Source organism: Bactrocera tryoni, chromosome 3 (assembly GCF_016617805.1).
Source record: "Bactrocera tryoni isolate S06 chromosome 3, CSIRO_BtryS06_freeze2, whole genome shotgun sequence".
Lineage (NCBI taxonomy): Eukaryota > Metazoa > Arthropoda > Insecta > Diptera > Tephritidae > Bactrocera > Bactrocera tryoni.
Genome location: NC_052501.1, coordinates 85,087,122 through 85,104,013, shown reverse-complemented (window position 1 = coordinate 85,104,013; position 16,892 = coordinate 85,087,122). Strand labels below are relative to the sequence as shown.

General features: G+C 39.9%; 1 protein-coding gene across 1 annotated transcript in view; it reads left to right on the top strand.

Annotated features, from left to right (window-relative positions):
- Window positions 1-302: 302 nt before the first annotated feature.
- LOC120772091 overlaps window positions 303-16,892 on the top strand; it is a 144,125-nt gene continuing 127,535 nt past the window's right edge. The window contains exon 1 of the mRNA XM_040100495.1: window positions 303-405. Within this exon, the coding sequence (XP_039956429.1) occupies window positions 303-405 (103 nt within the window). The remainder of the gene's footprint in view (window positions 406-16,892) is intronic.

Sequence of the window (16,892 nt, the reverse complement as noted above, 5' to 3'; positions counted from 1 at the left end):
ATACTCATTATTTACTCAAATAGTCAATCAAAGCACCAAACATATTTAATTTTTTTTTTCTAGATTTAAAAATCTATAGTAAATCATGTTTTTAATCGGCTTCTCCTTCTTTTTTGCAGAAACTTCTTATAACGCTAAAACTCAAACTGCAACACTTCACTGTTCTGTGAGTTTGTTACTCAATATCTAACTCAACTAGTGACTCCAAGTTGCGCGTGGAAAAAGTGAAATTAATGCACACAAACGCGCACATACATTTTCGTGATATTTGAGAGAGTAAAAAGTGAAATTAGTGTTGGAAAATGTGTAAAAAACGTGCAGCAGCAGCGTTCCTGCTGTTAGTGCTGACCATAATTGGCAGTTATACCACACAGGGTGAGCAACATCCAGCGACGGCGGATGAAGGTGAGTGCAAAAAATCATATTTTCTTATAAAAAAAAATTTTATTCGTATTTTGGGGTTATATATCATAGTAAAAAAGTATTATAATATCAGTTGTTAATAATTCCTTGTTTGTTGCGCGTTTCTAATAATTTTCATACGCTGCGGTTAAGAATTACTAGTTCTCAAACGGCTTATAAATAATTTCGAAACCCTGCCAAGCCGCTGACGGACTTTTAGCGTCTAAGTTAAACGCTTTTAAGCATTTCCGTTCGTCGTAATTTAGCATCTTTAGTACTGCATTTGTGTATTAGCTAGCAATCTGTCGGTTTCAATCTTAAGCTACGGCTTGTGAACTTGTGATTGAGTTGCTTCAAAGTGGAATTCTTCGTATCTTGGAGTTCCCATGCTGTCACGAATTTGTCATAAAATTAATAAAATTGAAAACTTAATGTTTTGGAAATCAATTCTCTCTCATTCACATACACATACATATACATATAACCCCAAATATATGTTCGTATGCAAACGTCACTGACAACCCACGCAGCGCCTTTCAGCAGCTCGCTCCCTCGACACTTTCTTCACGCAGCTTATTGAATTTCCACTAAACTCGAAGTGAGTTCGCCTGTTAAGTGATATCCCTCCAGCTTCATGGGTAAATAAATTTTCGAATTCTTCGAAGTTTTCTCACAGCAACAGCAACATGCACTCCAACGCACGAGCACTTACATTACACGAAATTTAATCCGACTAATAATTATAATATGCTGAAATATTCATAATTTCCGATGTGTTCGACGAACAGCGCGACGCTCGCTTCGCATACACATTTGCATTGGAAAGTGCTTGCACTTATAAGAAATGAGATTTTCCGAGGCGCTCTCAACAGAACATTTTCAAGCACTTGAGTACTTCAAGGGTGGTGAGCATAAATACTTATATGCGTGTGTGTGTAGCCAGTGAAGGAATGCAAGCTAATCCCCTGCCAGGCACGAAGATGCCAACGACAAAATGAAATTTTTTACTAATCAGCGAAGTAAGTGGCGGCAAAATCTCAGACTCTCCGAATGTGGAGCGAGCTGTCACGAGCAAGCGGCGGCTGTTGCGCGACGTGCGTAGGGAAAAATCGAAAAAATTTTATATTTTCACATATGTATATACATAAGTATTTAATGTGGCAAGGGGGAAGGGGAGAAATCGTGCGCGCGCAGCAAATTTACTAACAAAGTAATTGAATGTAATCGAAATTTAATCTGATTTAAGCGCATAATCACATAGTCATGTTATGGCAACAGCACCGCGCAACAACAACAGAGCAAGCAATAGCCTGCAGTGGGTTGGAACGAATGTGTAACATAATGACGAATGTCATTATACGCATACGCAGGCACACACACGCGCATATACTTTCATTTAAGCGTATATAGGCACGTAACTGTGTTTGTGTGCCTGTGCTTGCAACGACTCACGCATAAATATGCCATAAACGAAAAGCGTTGGCACAAATCGATATTCTTAGCAATTTATTGGTACTTCGCCCTTCCGCACAGTCAATAAAAACGAAGCCAGCAAATAGGAAACGCTCATATAATTTCGATTTGACGATTTGATGTGTGGGGAAGCGCTCGGCAGCGGAAGTGCGGGGTTATGCGGGTGACAAATGCGAGCTACACACGAAAGTAATCAACACTTTCCGCTGGCAAGTGTTGCAAGTGTCGCTTAATGTGTGTTAGTACATACATACATTCATACATAAGTAAGCATGTGATCGCATTATGTAAATATGTATGTGTGAGAATGAAGCGTAATGAATGTGACTTCGCCGGGAATTTATTGGAATCGCAAGCAGAGTTGTATGTGCAAACGCGCTTAATATAAGAAAAAATGCAGTTTTTTTTCATTTGAGCGCCTTGCCACATTTTTTTATATACTTGCAACATGTTGCTAGAAAGTATGCCGTAATATTTTTGCTCACCTAACATATGTATATACATGTATAAGCGGTTAGTATGATGAGACGAGTTAAAATCCGTGTGACTGATTTTCTGTCCGTCTCCCTATTAGGATTGGGCAGAGCACACTTGAATTCCAATCGTCGGACATGCTTTTGTCCGAACTTACATATTCTACAAAGAACCTAACGCATGATAAGGAGATCAGTTCTTCGTCGCCGTATTTGAATAGCTCCGCCATCAATCCATCGGTCCCGGTTGTCTCTTAGCCGGACAGTGTAACGTCTGTTCCATCGTCATCGATTAAGAAAACGCGTTCGACATTGCCTGGAATTACGCTTTCACTGCCATTCAGCAGGCTGGAGAAGTGTTCTGTACATTTCACTAATACCGAGCTGCTGATGAGTGCTCTCAGAGAGCAGGAGTGCAAATCGATTCTAAAATCGTACGACTGTCTGCGGTGATTGCAGCTTCTCGATGTCGAACCGACCTTGTGTATCTTTGCTGCAACAAGACAGTGGCCCCAGTCAATGTTAGGACTTCGGTGTTTCACACTTCAAAAACACTGGAGACGTATTTTCCGTCTACCACAATATGATTGATCTGGTTGATAGCTTTTCGAGTTGTCTGTGGTGGAATCTAGTACAAGTAAAGATGTTTCGGGCCCCGGCCAAGTCGATCAGCCTTCACCCATTTGAAGATATTATCCCGGCTTTAATCCTTGCAAGTTGCAAGCTTAAGAAATGTTCAGTTATATTCAAACTTAACACCTCGTTGCTTGTTCTTATATTTTATTTCTTCCTTTGAGACATTATGAATGCTAATTTCTTTGTAATTGGAAAAATATTTTTTACTAATTTTGTTAGAAAGAAAAGGAACAATATGTGAAAATTTGTTAAAAAACAACAAAAACTCAGCATTCAGCTTAAAAAGCTGTGACATAAAATTTTCAGGGCACTTAATTAATTTCTATTTTAAATGGAACTCTTTTCTTTGCCTTTCGAAGCTGTCAACTCGAACTTTTGTTGATGTTAGTCGCACAAAAAGAAACAGAATTAAAAAAAAAATCACCCAAAAACAACAATAAAATAAACCAAACCAGCTGTGTGTGTCGCCAGTCAACCCGAACATGACTACAAATAATGCGCGGCACACGTTGCCGAAGCCGCGTGAAAACTTTTCGAAAACTTTACAACACAAATTTTAGTCGGAAATTCGAACGACCTTTGTCGAGCCAGACTATTTGTTATTTAAACGTTTAGTTTGTTTTGTGCCATTGTGCGCGGTCGTTACTGTTATTCATATAAATATATACATACAAGTATATCGCCCCTCAAGTGTTAATGTTTCAATTTCAATTTCAAACGGTATCTCCTTCAAACGCACACACACACTCTGAGCGAAATCTATGGGAGTATTTAACGCTTTGTTTGCCACTCCAAACACACACCAACAACAACAGTGTGGAGTTCGGGTGCTCTATTTATTACCAGCACACGCTTTTCGCGCAGCCGAGCAGCTTACCAGCCTACCAGCCGTTAGGCATATTACCCCACCTTTCTTCGCCGCCTCACCTGACTTTTAATACCGCTATGTTTACACACCTATCACTTTTTTCCTTTGTTACTCCCAATTGGTGTTTGAGTGCTGCCATTCAAGTGCTCTTGTGCTGCATGAGTTGAGCACTCAACTTCAACTCACGCTCAGCACAAATAGAGCCGTATCGAAATTCGAAAATTATACAAATTCGTACAACAAAAACAATAATCGTAAACATAAATCCATCAAAAACACTTCATCGTAGGCCGCCAAGTGCGGTTTAGAAGGAGAAGGGTGTGTGTGTGTGCCTCATTTGATTGCGTAATGCGGGTGAGCGCGTGAAGAAGAGTGCATTGGCCTCTTCTACGCATCTTGTGGTGATTATTGAAGTGTTCTTATGGAGTACAATGCTAATTTAATATGAGAGATATGTGAAAAAAGAAATATGAAAACTCATTACAGTCAATAAAAATTCGTATAATCGAGTGTTGGAGAGCATACATACATACATATAAAGCGAGTTTTTTTTAGCTCAAAGCTGTTTTTGATAGTCATTTTGGAGAGCTCACGTGGGTGACATTTATGTATATGCCAGTTGTAAAATGACGAAAACACCAAAAACAGCGCTTTTCTGACGTCACACTAGCGAGCTTTTTGAAATACAACTTTTTTGCAATATTTCTCAAGCTTTGGCTGGGGCCTTTAAGCTGTTTCTATGATACATTATTTTTATGTCACAATGCTCTCTCGCAGCACAGTTAACCTGATCTCATCTAGGCATTACAATCGTTGCTTATAATGCAATTCGCTCTCAAAAACCCCTGAATCTGAGGAGACTGCGTTTCAACTTTTTTTAATAAGAATACTTAGCCCAATATAGCGGTTATGCAAATACCGACTAAGTGACCCCATTTTTCACTCGCAAAGAAGGTTCCAAGTAAAGATAGAGAAAAATGGCCGTCGCAAAGGTATGTTAGCTCCCGCAACACTCTAAACATTTATACTGTTAGCTCGAAAAGTGGACGATGGAGTTGGTGCGGGAATCTACTGTCCAGATTTAGGCAAAAGGCAACCTTTTAAGTACATTTAATATACAGCAGTATATTTCAAGATGAGGTCTATGTTATTACGGAAGGCGCGGAGCTGGCACTAATGCACTTGTCGGCAATTCCAGAGTCAACATCAACGTAGACAACCAAGCAGCCATGAAGGCAATAACCTCACATATCGATCAGAAGTGCCTTGGAAAGTAGGGAAGCAGTGGAAAGTGTTGCCACTGTGTTGAAAGTAAGCAATTTCACTTCTATTGGGTCCAGGCTACAAAGGCATAGAAGGCAATGAAATAATGGACGAGATTGCCAAAAATGGTGTACGGCTAAGATCCGAAAACGTGATCAGCAAAGAGAAACCCATGCACTGTCTATTCGACGATCTCGACAGAAGCGTGGTAAAGAAGGTCAATTAAAGCACGATGGAACGAGCTTCCGGGGTGCAAAACTGCAAAATTCATCTGCAATACGGTAGATCATAAGTACACAAAATTTCTAGTGGCACTCGATAGAAGAGACTGCAGGAACATGATGGGAATACTAACTTTTCACGGTCTGGTGGCGACTCCAGCCCGCTTAATGGGGCTGACAATTCGAGAAGAAATGTCTAGAGCAGGTCACCACAGTGCTGGAGGTGGTATCGATAGCGTTGTCGCAGGGTCTGTTAAAGTTCGACTCAAGCGCAGGCATTCTAAAGGACGACTACTTCTCTTGGACCTAACAACTGAACTCAATCTGGTATAGCAAAGGACCAAAACTGTTCTTTGCGTGGATCATTGAACTACCGGATTAACCTAACCTAATTGTGATTTATTCACTCCTGCATGCTATTGGCTCGCATTTTTAGTTCAACAGAAATCTAGTTTCGAGTCTGGCTCTAAAAATATATTTGGTGTCCGGTTGTGAGGAATTTTACTGTTTAAATCATAAATGATCCGCGTGACGCGCTGAGTCGTTTTTCAAAACTGGTCTGTGCGTAGCTTAGTGGCCTACTAGATTAACCTAACCTAACCTAGCTCAATATGGTCTACTCTAAACTTTGAATAAATACACCAAACTGGTTAATATTGCTGTTGTCATATAACCGTAACCTCTGGCTTTGAAAAAGTAGCTTTTTCGTTGATTTTGCTTCGACACAAGCGCAGAAAATGGGAGAAAACTACGAAGGGGCTTTCAGAAACTATGTAAAAGGGTTAAGCTCTGCATTTTTCTGTAGCTTTTTTCATGCAATTGCTACTGCATTTTATTTGTACGATAGTTCTGAGTTTCAGCATGCTAATCTGATCCAATCCACTTATTCTAGTACAATACTTATGGAAAAGTAGTATCTTAGGGTAGTAGATAGTTGAGTCTTACTAATCCTCTAAAACACAAAAAAAATCCATTTTGAGCTCTTTTCATTCGAAAATTTACTCGTTTACTTAATAGCTAATCTTTATCTAAAATAACTGTAATTTAACCAAAACTAAATTTTTAATTTTAATTACTAGAATTTTCCCGCTGAATGAACCGCTTATGTGCGCTTTTCTAAAGGTCTTTAATCGAAATTCAACAGAGATTTTACTTCTAATAATTAATAATCCAGCCAATAAAGCGAACTTTAATAAGCGAGGCCAGCATTAAAGTGGTATTATACAAGTATAGTTTAGCTATATACTAATTTATGTAGTTATTATATAATTTTATCCCGAAAAATCTGCCATTTGTTTATGAGTTGCCAGCGTGCACATGAATTCACTGCTTAATGCTGATTATTATTATTATTTTTTGCAATAATTTTCAATTTATTCATGTGCGAAAATATGCATTACCACCGAAATTTCATTTCGCACCGCAATGCAATAACAAAATGCACGAACTTCTATGCGCGAAATGCCGAGCCAAAAAACAATGTAAGTGATAATGCTTGCCACAGAAATTATAACGCACATGGTAAGCGCGAATGCATTTGCCGCGCTCGAGTGGGGAAAAAATTGCACGCGAAAACACCGAAAAAAGCAAAGTCAACAACAACAGCAAATATCACCAAATACTTGTGGCTTTCTAATAGCATTGTTGTTGGGTTAATTTATGGCGCATTTAACATCGCGATTAAATGAAATGTTGGCTTTGCAGAATGAAAAACACAAAAAGGATTTAAATGCAATTTTCTAACGGTGATTTTTAATATTAATAACGTAACGGCACCACACAAAGGCGGGTTGCGGGCCGCGGCAGCAACAAAGCAAATAATAAAAAGCTTGCAGCGGCTGAGGTTGGCTTTGAAGCGTAGTTAGTGCTGAGCTTTAATGGAAGCTAAATTTTATGCTTAATTTTTTGTTGGAAATACTTGCCACAGCATCTATGTGCAAACCAACGCGCTTTTCATTTAACACCACAGTTGCCACATACACGATTGTCTTCACAGCAGTTTGCGTTTTTCAATTTTTCAAGCGTTTTTCTGAAATATTTTTATGATTTGTAAATCACTGACAGTTTCGTGGTTGCATGTGTGTGTGTGCAACACCGCAAAATATGCGCCTAACTGTAAGGGCATGCATTTTAGACAACAACTATAAAAAACCACAGCATTTAATCAGCTAAATAGGCGCGCACACACACACAAACCGACATGAACACAACCAGGAAACTGTCGGTGTGAAAAATATGAAAATGTTTTTCTTCTGTGAAGTTTAGTGTTTGTGGCATACAAGGAAAACTGTTTGCGAAAAAAGGCAGCTAATTTCATTTAATTGCGGATATTGCGCACATGCTGTGAAAGGACTATTTTGCGGTTACGTTGTTGCGTTGCGGTTAAGCTTATTTGCCTGCAGAAAAAGCTTATTTATTTAACACATATTCACTTATGTGGCTTGAATCAAGAATTTGTTGGAGCGAAGCTATAATTTATTATAAAAAAATTTAAGGGTTTAAAACGCTCAACAAAAACGTTAACTTCGGCTGCACCGAAACAATAATACCCTGCACAAACAAAAAAGATGCTTTACAAGCACTTGATTTTGATAGGTGAGTTTGTATGGCAGCTATATGCTATAGTAATTCGATCTGTACCATTTTTGCGAAATATGCATTATTGCCTTAGATATTAGTCCATGCCAAATTTCGTGAAGACATCTCGACAAATAAAAAAGTTTGCCATACAACAATTTAATATTGATAGGCCAGTTTGTATAACAGCTATATGCTATAGTGACTCGATCTGAATAGATTCTTCATAGATTACACCTTCGTTCTAGGCAACAACTGTTGCCAAATTTCGCGAAGATATCTTGCCAAATGAAAAAGTTTTCTATACAAGCACTTTATTTTGATCGGTGAGTTTGTAGGATAGCTATATACTATAGTAGTCTGATCTAGAGAATTTCTCGGGATGTTTCACCATTCTAATATGAAATAACTCATGCCAAATTTCGTGAAGATATCTCGTCAAATAAAAAAGTTTTCCTTAGAAGCACTCGATTCCAATCGTTCAGTTTGTATGGCAGCTATATGCTATATTTGTTCAATCTGAACAATTTGTTCAGAGATTATATCATTATCTTAGACAATAATCACTGCAAAATTTCGCCAAGATATCTCGTCAAATAAAAAAGATTTTCATAGAAGCACTCAATTCCAAACGTTCAGTTTGTATATACTATAGTTGTTCGATATCAGCGATTACAAAAAATTTGCAGCCTCTTAAAGAGAAAATGACGTGAGCAAAATTTCAAGCCCATATCTCAAAAATTTATGTTCAAGTTCGGGTATACACTGATAGAATATAAGACTAAGTCGTCTCTACTCGACAAGCTGATAACTTATAAATATACTTTATGGGTTTAAACCCTAGGTTCCTTCTAGGTATTACGAACTTCGTGACAACTACAAAAGAAACAGAAAGAGAGCCAGGGAAATCAGGGATTAACTATTTTCTATTGTTATACTTCTCCCACATATGTTATATAGTATATCTAAAAGAGAGAAGATCCAAAGAAGAGAAAAACGAACAGTTGTAAGCAACAATTGGTGTTGTGACGTGGGAAAAGGTTAGAAGGCATATGAAAACATGTTCTGAAATCAGTGCTGCGTTAAGTAGGTAGAGTGACTGACCCACGACGCTCATACAGGTCTTTATGAGCTTTATTTTAATAATCCCGAGGCCAAAGACGCCTCAATTTTTTAGCGTTAGAATAGCAAGCAATTATACCAATGAGGTATACCAGAACTCTCAAACTCTCAACAAACTAACTTTGTTGTGGCTTTAAAATGCAAATCTTAGTGCGAAGAGAGTACTGCTGAAAAATAGCGAGCAAAGAAGTGGCGAATCGACCATGTCTGATATCTCCAAATACAATTTAGTGTCAAAGTAAAGGAAAATTATAACACAATGTTTTAAAATAGCTTCGAATTCCTTAGCGCGAAATTTTCCTTGAAAGAGAGAAAAAAAGAACGAATGAAAAATTATATAAGAAATACTGCGTTGAAAGCCTTATTCATAAACTTCATTACACCAACAAAACTTCAAAGGCGAAAGTTCGAAATTTAAAGCGACTCAGATATATTCATCTTCTTCTCGTATCTCTTAAATCATTTCAAAATGTTTTTGTTGTTGTTTTTGTGCTGTTCCACATAACTCATATGTATTTCTCCTCACTATTTACACATGTAAACCGCGCATAAATAAATAAAATGGAAAATGTAAGGCATTATTACGCCAGACGTGGCGTTGAGCGGCCCGGCAGTCAGGCAGTCTAACGGATATGCGCTCGTACACATACATATAAATGTAGTGTACATATGCTTGTGTATATTGGAGAAAGCGCGTTTCTTCAAGCAGCGGAATTTCAACACTACTGCCGCGGCAAGGACATGCCACATGCGACGCTGTAGCGCTACAATGATAAACGACACGAAGGGGACGCTGTGCGAGCTGTTGAAATGAAATGGCTAACTAAAAACGCTGTCACGATAAAAATGAGCAAAAAATGCCGTATAATAACAGCGTGGAAAATCACAACGTTGACATTGGCACACATATGTCGCACAGCCGTGATATGTGGCACACGAGAGTAAAACGCGCACACATGCAGGCATAAAACCGTACACACACACACAGCCATGCTGAAACGCGCTGAAATGCGGCGCAAGATTACGGCGGATAAACCGCGCGAATATTGTATATTTAGTTGGCGGGCGGGGTCACCGAGCCAACCGAGCCAAAGCAAGCGCGTGGGCAGACATACAAAGCTGAGTGCGCGTTTATTACCTAGCTGCTAAAGCTGCTTTGCCACAGTGTGCTTGTGGCAAGGATGAGCTTTGTGTATGTGCGGATGCCACAGCGCCTTGTTTTGGTTGTAAAAACCGCGCAACAGCGCAGCCACGCAACTAAACTGCCGCGCCGCGACGCAAGGATAAAGCGCCAGCACAAGCCCAGCCGCCAGTGGTGCCACGTAGCGTATTATGTGAGCGCTGTCGGGGCTTACGAGTAAATTGGCGTCGAGCTCGAGTTGAAGTGCGTAGGTTGGCATGAATGTGTGCGTATATCCGCGTGTGTGCGTGCTGGTATGCTATGAAATTCGGTCAGTCAGCGTGGTTTCCGGCCGAGCGAGGGGTGTGTTGGGTCAGGTGAACAGCTTCAAGTGGCCGAGTAGCAGTATGAAAAATATGCCTTGACGCCGCGCGCTTAAGCCAAATGAAATAAAAACATGCGAGCAGCATGAAGTGCCCCCAAACAAGGCGTAAAAGACAGCAATAACGGCACAGCGAATTAAGTGTAGCAAGGTGAGCAAAAACGTGCAAAGTAAACAAGCGAAGAGCTGAAACTAAAAAAGCCATGAAAAATCGCACATATTTATGCGCGTGGACCAGGCGCGTGGTGGGGGCTGCTTAAGGCGCAATAGCCATGCCCACCTGCCGCACAAATAACTACGCTTATACACGTATATATGGTTGTACTAGAATTTGTTTGTAAGTATGCTTGGCAGCTCACTTACGCAGCGCTTAGTTTAATTCGCTCTGAAGTTGCGTACGTGCTCAACGGCGAACTTGCAACAATTCCGCTTTAGCTCGCAGCGCTTTTATCGCATTGGCTCGCCGGTATGCTGAAAAGGTCTCAACTTGATTTTTATTAGCGTTAACAAAGCTTGTTACTTAGCGAGTTGTTGGAGTGAGCGGTAACTTCAAATAATTTTAAGTGTTTCAACTTTAAACAATCAAAATCAAGTTTTTGGGCTCTTAAAACGTTTGAAGAGAGTTTATATTGCATTCTTAGATCCTTTTCACTTTTCTGAGGAGGTGAGGAATGAAAAAATGTGTAAAAATATTTGAAGTCTCACTTCAGTCATTTTTTTGTTCCTGATACTATATTAACCTCGAATTAAAGAAACATGATTCCAGCACTGGGTTCTCCCTTTATTCCATCATAGTTTGTATCCTGGTGCTTATAGGTACTATATATTCTACCTGTTTCTATCGTAGCTCCTCATTTTAAGACATGGTATATTTTCTAATAAAAACTCTCAACTTTCTCAATTGTGCTGTCCTGTTATATCCTGTCGTAAACATTTTCCCTGATAACCTTACTTCACTATATGTGATTTAGTTCGCTGAGATTTTAATTTGTTTTGGAATTTTTACACTACGTTATGTTACAAATTGCACCACTTTACTTCCTTTCCTTTCAGACTGTATTATAAGGAGTTATCCCTTTACTTTTCTCTTGTATCTTTAATAATTGACAACACCATCTATATTTTCCATATAATTTTCCACCAGGTTTGGTTAGGTTAGGTTTGGAGTATGATCATAAAATAATCTCGATTAAACAGCTTAAAGCGCCAATCCGTATCGGTACTGACAAACTCCTAAAAACTGGATCATAAGACGCTTACAGAGCGCTTTGAGCCTATCACAAATATGGCTGGCTCGCCGATGGTAAGATTACCGAGGTGTTTCAGGCTCAGGCTTGCAAAGACAGGACGGGGGAGAAGAAAGCGCCTAGGCACCCTCCTTCATATAACTTTGTCAAATAGCGTCCGACAATTGCGCATGAATGCCTATTGGCCAGTATCCAGTAAAAACTTTTATGATTGCGGTAAGGTGAACGTTGCTCACCAGTAATATATCAAAGAACATTATTTGCTTGATTACGGTTTCGAGAGACCTCTCCTTTTTCCCTTAGATCCTCTGCAGTAATATAAGGTAACCGATGCGTTAGTTACTCTCCTCAATGTTCGTCCATGAAAGTCTTTTCTCAAGTATAAGCTTTGGTATTACACCATACCAACGGGTTGAAGTCGCGAACATCCGAAGGAGGGCAGGGGCACGTTTGCGATCTTGTATTTCGTAGTAAACAAAATCATTTTAGTTATACTTGAGTTAACGGTTAAGCCGCTTCTCCACGCCCAGTTGAATATCGCGTTGAGGTGCTCTTCGGTTAGCTCGTAGACGGTGTTCAGAAATTTTCTGTGAACAATAAGAACGACGTCGTCGGCGCAGGCTATCACCCGCCTATACTCAGTTCCGCCTTCTCCACAAACTGTTCTACTAGAGTTAACAAGAGTTCAGCAAAGTGGCAGATATAAAGATAAAAAAGCACAAGCCTTGCAAATAATTCACTTTAAAAAAAAAATACTTTAAAACATCTTTATACCGTAGCAACAAAACTAGCTGCTTGCCGTGTGCTAAAAAGTATGCAGCATTCCATATTCTTGCCCAGTACGCTCAAGCGCCAAAATGCATGCTTTTATAGTAAAAGCGGAGAATATATTTTTGCCTTCATAAACCGAAGTTTGATTCACTTTTATTTCAATATTTTTTGTTTTCATTATTTTGCTTTTAGGTTTGTGCTCTTCACTTATATATTTCCCACACCCAATGCCCCCCACTTATTTGCACCAGGCAAAAATAGGCGCTCTGCATCCATTTAATTTCGCCGTTGCGTCCGCGCCGCGCTGCGTTAGCCGCGTTGCCACGACTAGATTTATTTATTATTTATTCAATTTTTTTCGCGCGCACTTTAGCTCCTTTTTTAATTTCGCTGCGTTTGCCTTAGTTTTGCAGTTCAAAGTAAATATTTAAACAGAGCAGCATTCTTAATATTTTTTTTGTTTCTCAGCTGCACAATGCTTATTTTTTTTTTCGTTGTATGCTCATTAAATTTCAACTTAAAGGATGAAAACTAGAAGGGCAACGAGGAAATGCCAGTGGCGGTAAATGGAAGAATGGCAACAGAGGTCAAAAGTACACTGAACTGGGTCAAATAATTATAAGCGAGTTCTGTTCGGCATCGTTTTGTGATTTTAATAAGGCAAAGGACTTTACGCTGCGAAAAGGATATGGCAGTAAAGAGAAATTTGAGTTTTTGAGTATTAAATTGCACTTTAGCTGGAAGGCAGAGTTGAAGAGTTGTTCAATGTATGTATAGTCAATGCCGGACTGTTGTTGGGAATATAGGTGGCGAGAATGTAGAAAGAAAGATTATAGATAGAGAGGGTACAGTTAGAGAGAACATAGATAGAAATAATATTGGCGAATATAGACAGAGTCGACTTTCTGCCTCAAAAAGATAAGCTGGGGATTCTTATGAGGCCGTAGGCTGTAAGCTGAGAATATAGATGGAGAGAATATCGATAGAGAGCGTATATACAGAGAGAATATAGATAGGGAAAGTATAGATAGAGAGAATATAGATAGAGAAAGTATGGTTTAAGAGAATGTAGATAGAAAGAATGTAGGCGAATATAGATAGGGTCACTTTCTGTCTCAGAACTATAAGCTGGCGATTCTTATGAGGTCGTAGGTAATAGAAGCTTGATTGATATCAGTACTTCATTCAAATAGTCAAATACTTTTCTAGGAATAACGTTAAGATTTGTCTTGCGATAAAGCTAAGCTTCTGCAATTTCTATTCTTAGATAGACAAACAGCGGTTTTGAGGAAGCTTTATGAACAACAGTGAACTGATTTCACTTTATGAAGTCAAATTTCATTAAAAAAAATCGAAAATCGCTGTCAGATAAAATAACCAATATATAACCATTTTATAACTAAAACTCAAATTTAGTTTCACTATGAGCGTATGCTAACCAGTATATAACCATTTAATAACCAAAACTCAAGTTATGTTTCAATATGAGATAACCAATATATAACTTTTTTATAACCAAAACTCAAGTTATGTTTCAATATGACTGTTTTCCAATATAGTATTTAGCTTTCGCCTGTAAACTTATGAGTAATGATATTACGTTATTTTGCATTTAAGGTGACGATATGCACCTACGCTTATTCCATACAAAAGTTCTCCGACATTATATACCTACTCCCTCAATATACAAATTTCCCACGAAATTTACTGCCTGCCGTCACAAAATATGCGAAATGCCTTTTTATTGCCCACAAGTTCAACAAACTGCCATCAAAGTCGAATTTAATAGTAATTCGGCGGCAAATTTCAAGCTCGCACACTTGTCACATTGCCACATTTCAAAGTCGATAAACGAAATCGACAAATTTGCGGCAAATTTCGTTTTAATCAGCGCAATTCCAGACAACACTTGGCCTAACTGGCAGGCCGACAGCGAAAAAGCGAGAAACAAATATGTCGGCAAACAGGCGAGCTAGCGAGCTGGCAACGCCGGCAAGCAGCGGCGGCTGGGGCGCTTGCAACATTCATAAAATGCCATTTAAATTGCAATAATCGGCCAACTAATGGCAAATGTGATTGCCAACATAAAAAGCAACAGCAACAAACTCAGCAAAAAACACATTAGTGAACAGAAACTCATTTCGGCAGTCGAAAGACAGCGAGTGGAAAATCAACAAAAAGCCCAAAAATAAGCATAAAAATCGCGAGAATCGCCACACGAAAGCAAAAAGTGGCGAGCACAAGCGGAGCGCGGCCAATAAGCCGGCATGTTGGCGAGCGGGCGGAACTTGTTTAAATTTCGCGGAATCGCAAAGCGGCTAACGCTGCCATTTTTCATGAAAATGCAATACCAGTTAGTCGAAATATGCATGCGCAAAGTGGTTGAGAAGCCGAAAACAAACTGTAATCTCGATTTGCCCGCGCCTCCACCGCGCCAAGCGCACGCTACGGCTTCGCTGGCGCACGCAAATGCAAAGCAAACATGCAACACGCGCCGTGGCGGTGGCAAGCTGCTAAAAAATTGCATGCAATAAGGATACAAGTGGCTGGCCTACAAATACACATGCATGCGCCCACACACACACACACACACACACGCACAGAGACTGTGTTATAAATATTTGCAGAAAGCAATTGTGAGCACTCGAATGCCGGTGCATGGCTGAGGTGGCGCGGCCGGTGGGTTGGTGGACTGGCAGCTGCATGCTTGAGCCCAGGCGTGCAGGCGAGCGGGCTGACGGGTAACTGCGCGTGTGTTGCACTTGTATGCGGTTGCAAGTGTGTGCTTGAGTGGTTATTGGAGTGCTCACCCGCCCCTCGCCTCACCTAGCAGCTTGTCTGCCTAACTCTCGGTGTGCCTGTGTGCATTTTGGTGTGTCTATGTGTTCGTGCGCCTTTGACTGACTGACAACTTGCCACTTGCAACAACTTGCCGCTTTGCCTTTGGCTTATTTTATGGCATTTTTAATTTCAATTTAATGCTTTCCAGTTTACTTTTTTCCCTTTTTTTCTGTTCTAAAAGCCGGCGCTGATTTTGAGGCATGTAATTGTGGGAAATATTTGCGTGTTTTGAGGCTTTTCAGCGTTTTTGTTTCGGCTTTTTCGGTTTACATTGCTTTTGTATTCGTCGTTGTTGTTCTTGTTGTCGTTGTTACTGAAGGTTTTCTAAAAATACCCAAAACGTTGTTTTTATGGCTGTTTGTTCTAGCGCGAGTAGCGTCACTCAGTCATTGAGAGTGGCATAAACGGCAGAATTTGTTTATTGGTTTGCTTCCATTCATGAATGTGTTTCTTTTGTGCACGCAAAGAAGACGAAGAAGAGCGGTGAAAACGAAAAGCCAAGAAGATTAAAGTCCTTGTAGCTTATCCTTGATTGGAAGCTTTCATGGAAGCCAAATATCGAGGACAGCATAAAGAAGACATCGATCGGTTTTAGAGTAGCAACTGGAAAGGGGTGGGACTTCTCACCACAGGTGTTCCGTTTAACGGAGTCGTTGTCTGGGGAAGGGCCTTCGACCACTACACCAGGTAAGCAGCAAGAGAGTGTTCCAAGAGAGGCCCTCATCGGCATTCCCAACAATGGAAGATAAAGGCTGCTATTATACCTATAGAAGCTGCGTACATTAGAGGTTCCAGGGTCACACAGAAACTCTGCACTGCTTCGATTGCATTCCTCACAATCAAATCTAATCACTGCATCTCAGAACCTTGTCCTGGCGATTCCGCTTCAGTTTACATACCTGTGTTGGATATGTGGGCTGGGCGGAGCCGTTAGAGAAGAGATGCAGCTAGTTTTCTCCCGGATGATTATTATTAGCTTTAAGTTTCTTCCATATTATATTTAGATTAAGGACCGGTCATAGCAGAGTCTCTGAAACGTACCAAGCGGATGAGCTTCCTAATAATGGTATCATTTGCCCAACTTCATCAGTTTGGAGTCGAGTCGTTTTTCCGAAGTCATCTACGACCTAACTGAACCTAAAAACCCTCAAGCGAGTGTTAACAAATGTTCTCCAAATCATCAATGCCCCCTTTTTGGTAGCTGTATGTCTGTATACACATTTCCTGGACCTTTAGAATAAGTCCTTGGTTTTTGTCTTGTCACAACTTTTCCATATCTGTTTTGTTATCCTGTATTTGGTTACAGATTTCCATATATTTTGCTCTAATTGCGTATTGAGTATCCTTTAGATCGTTTCTAGTGTACATGGTATTGTCTCTGTCTCAGAGAGGTTCCTGACTTAGCCAACTCGTTAGCTTTTACGTTGCCGAAAATGTTTCTGTGAGTCATAAATTATGGACGACTTGACCTGCCATTGAGCTTAAAGCCTTCATCG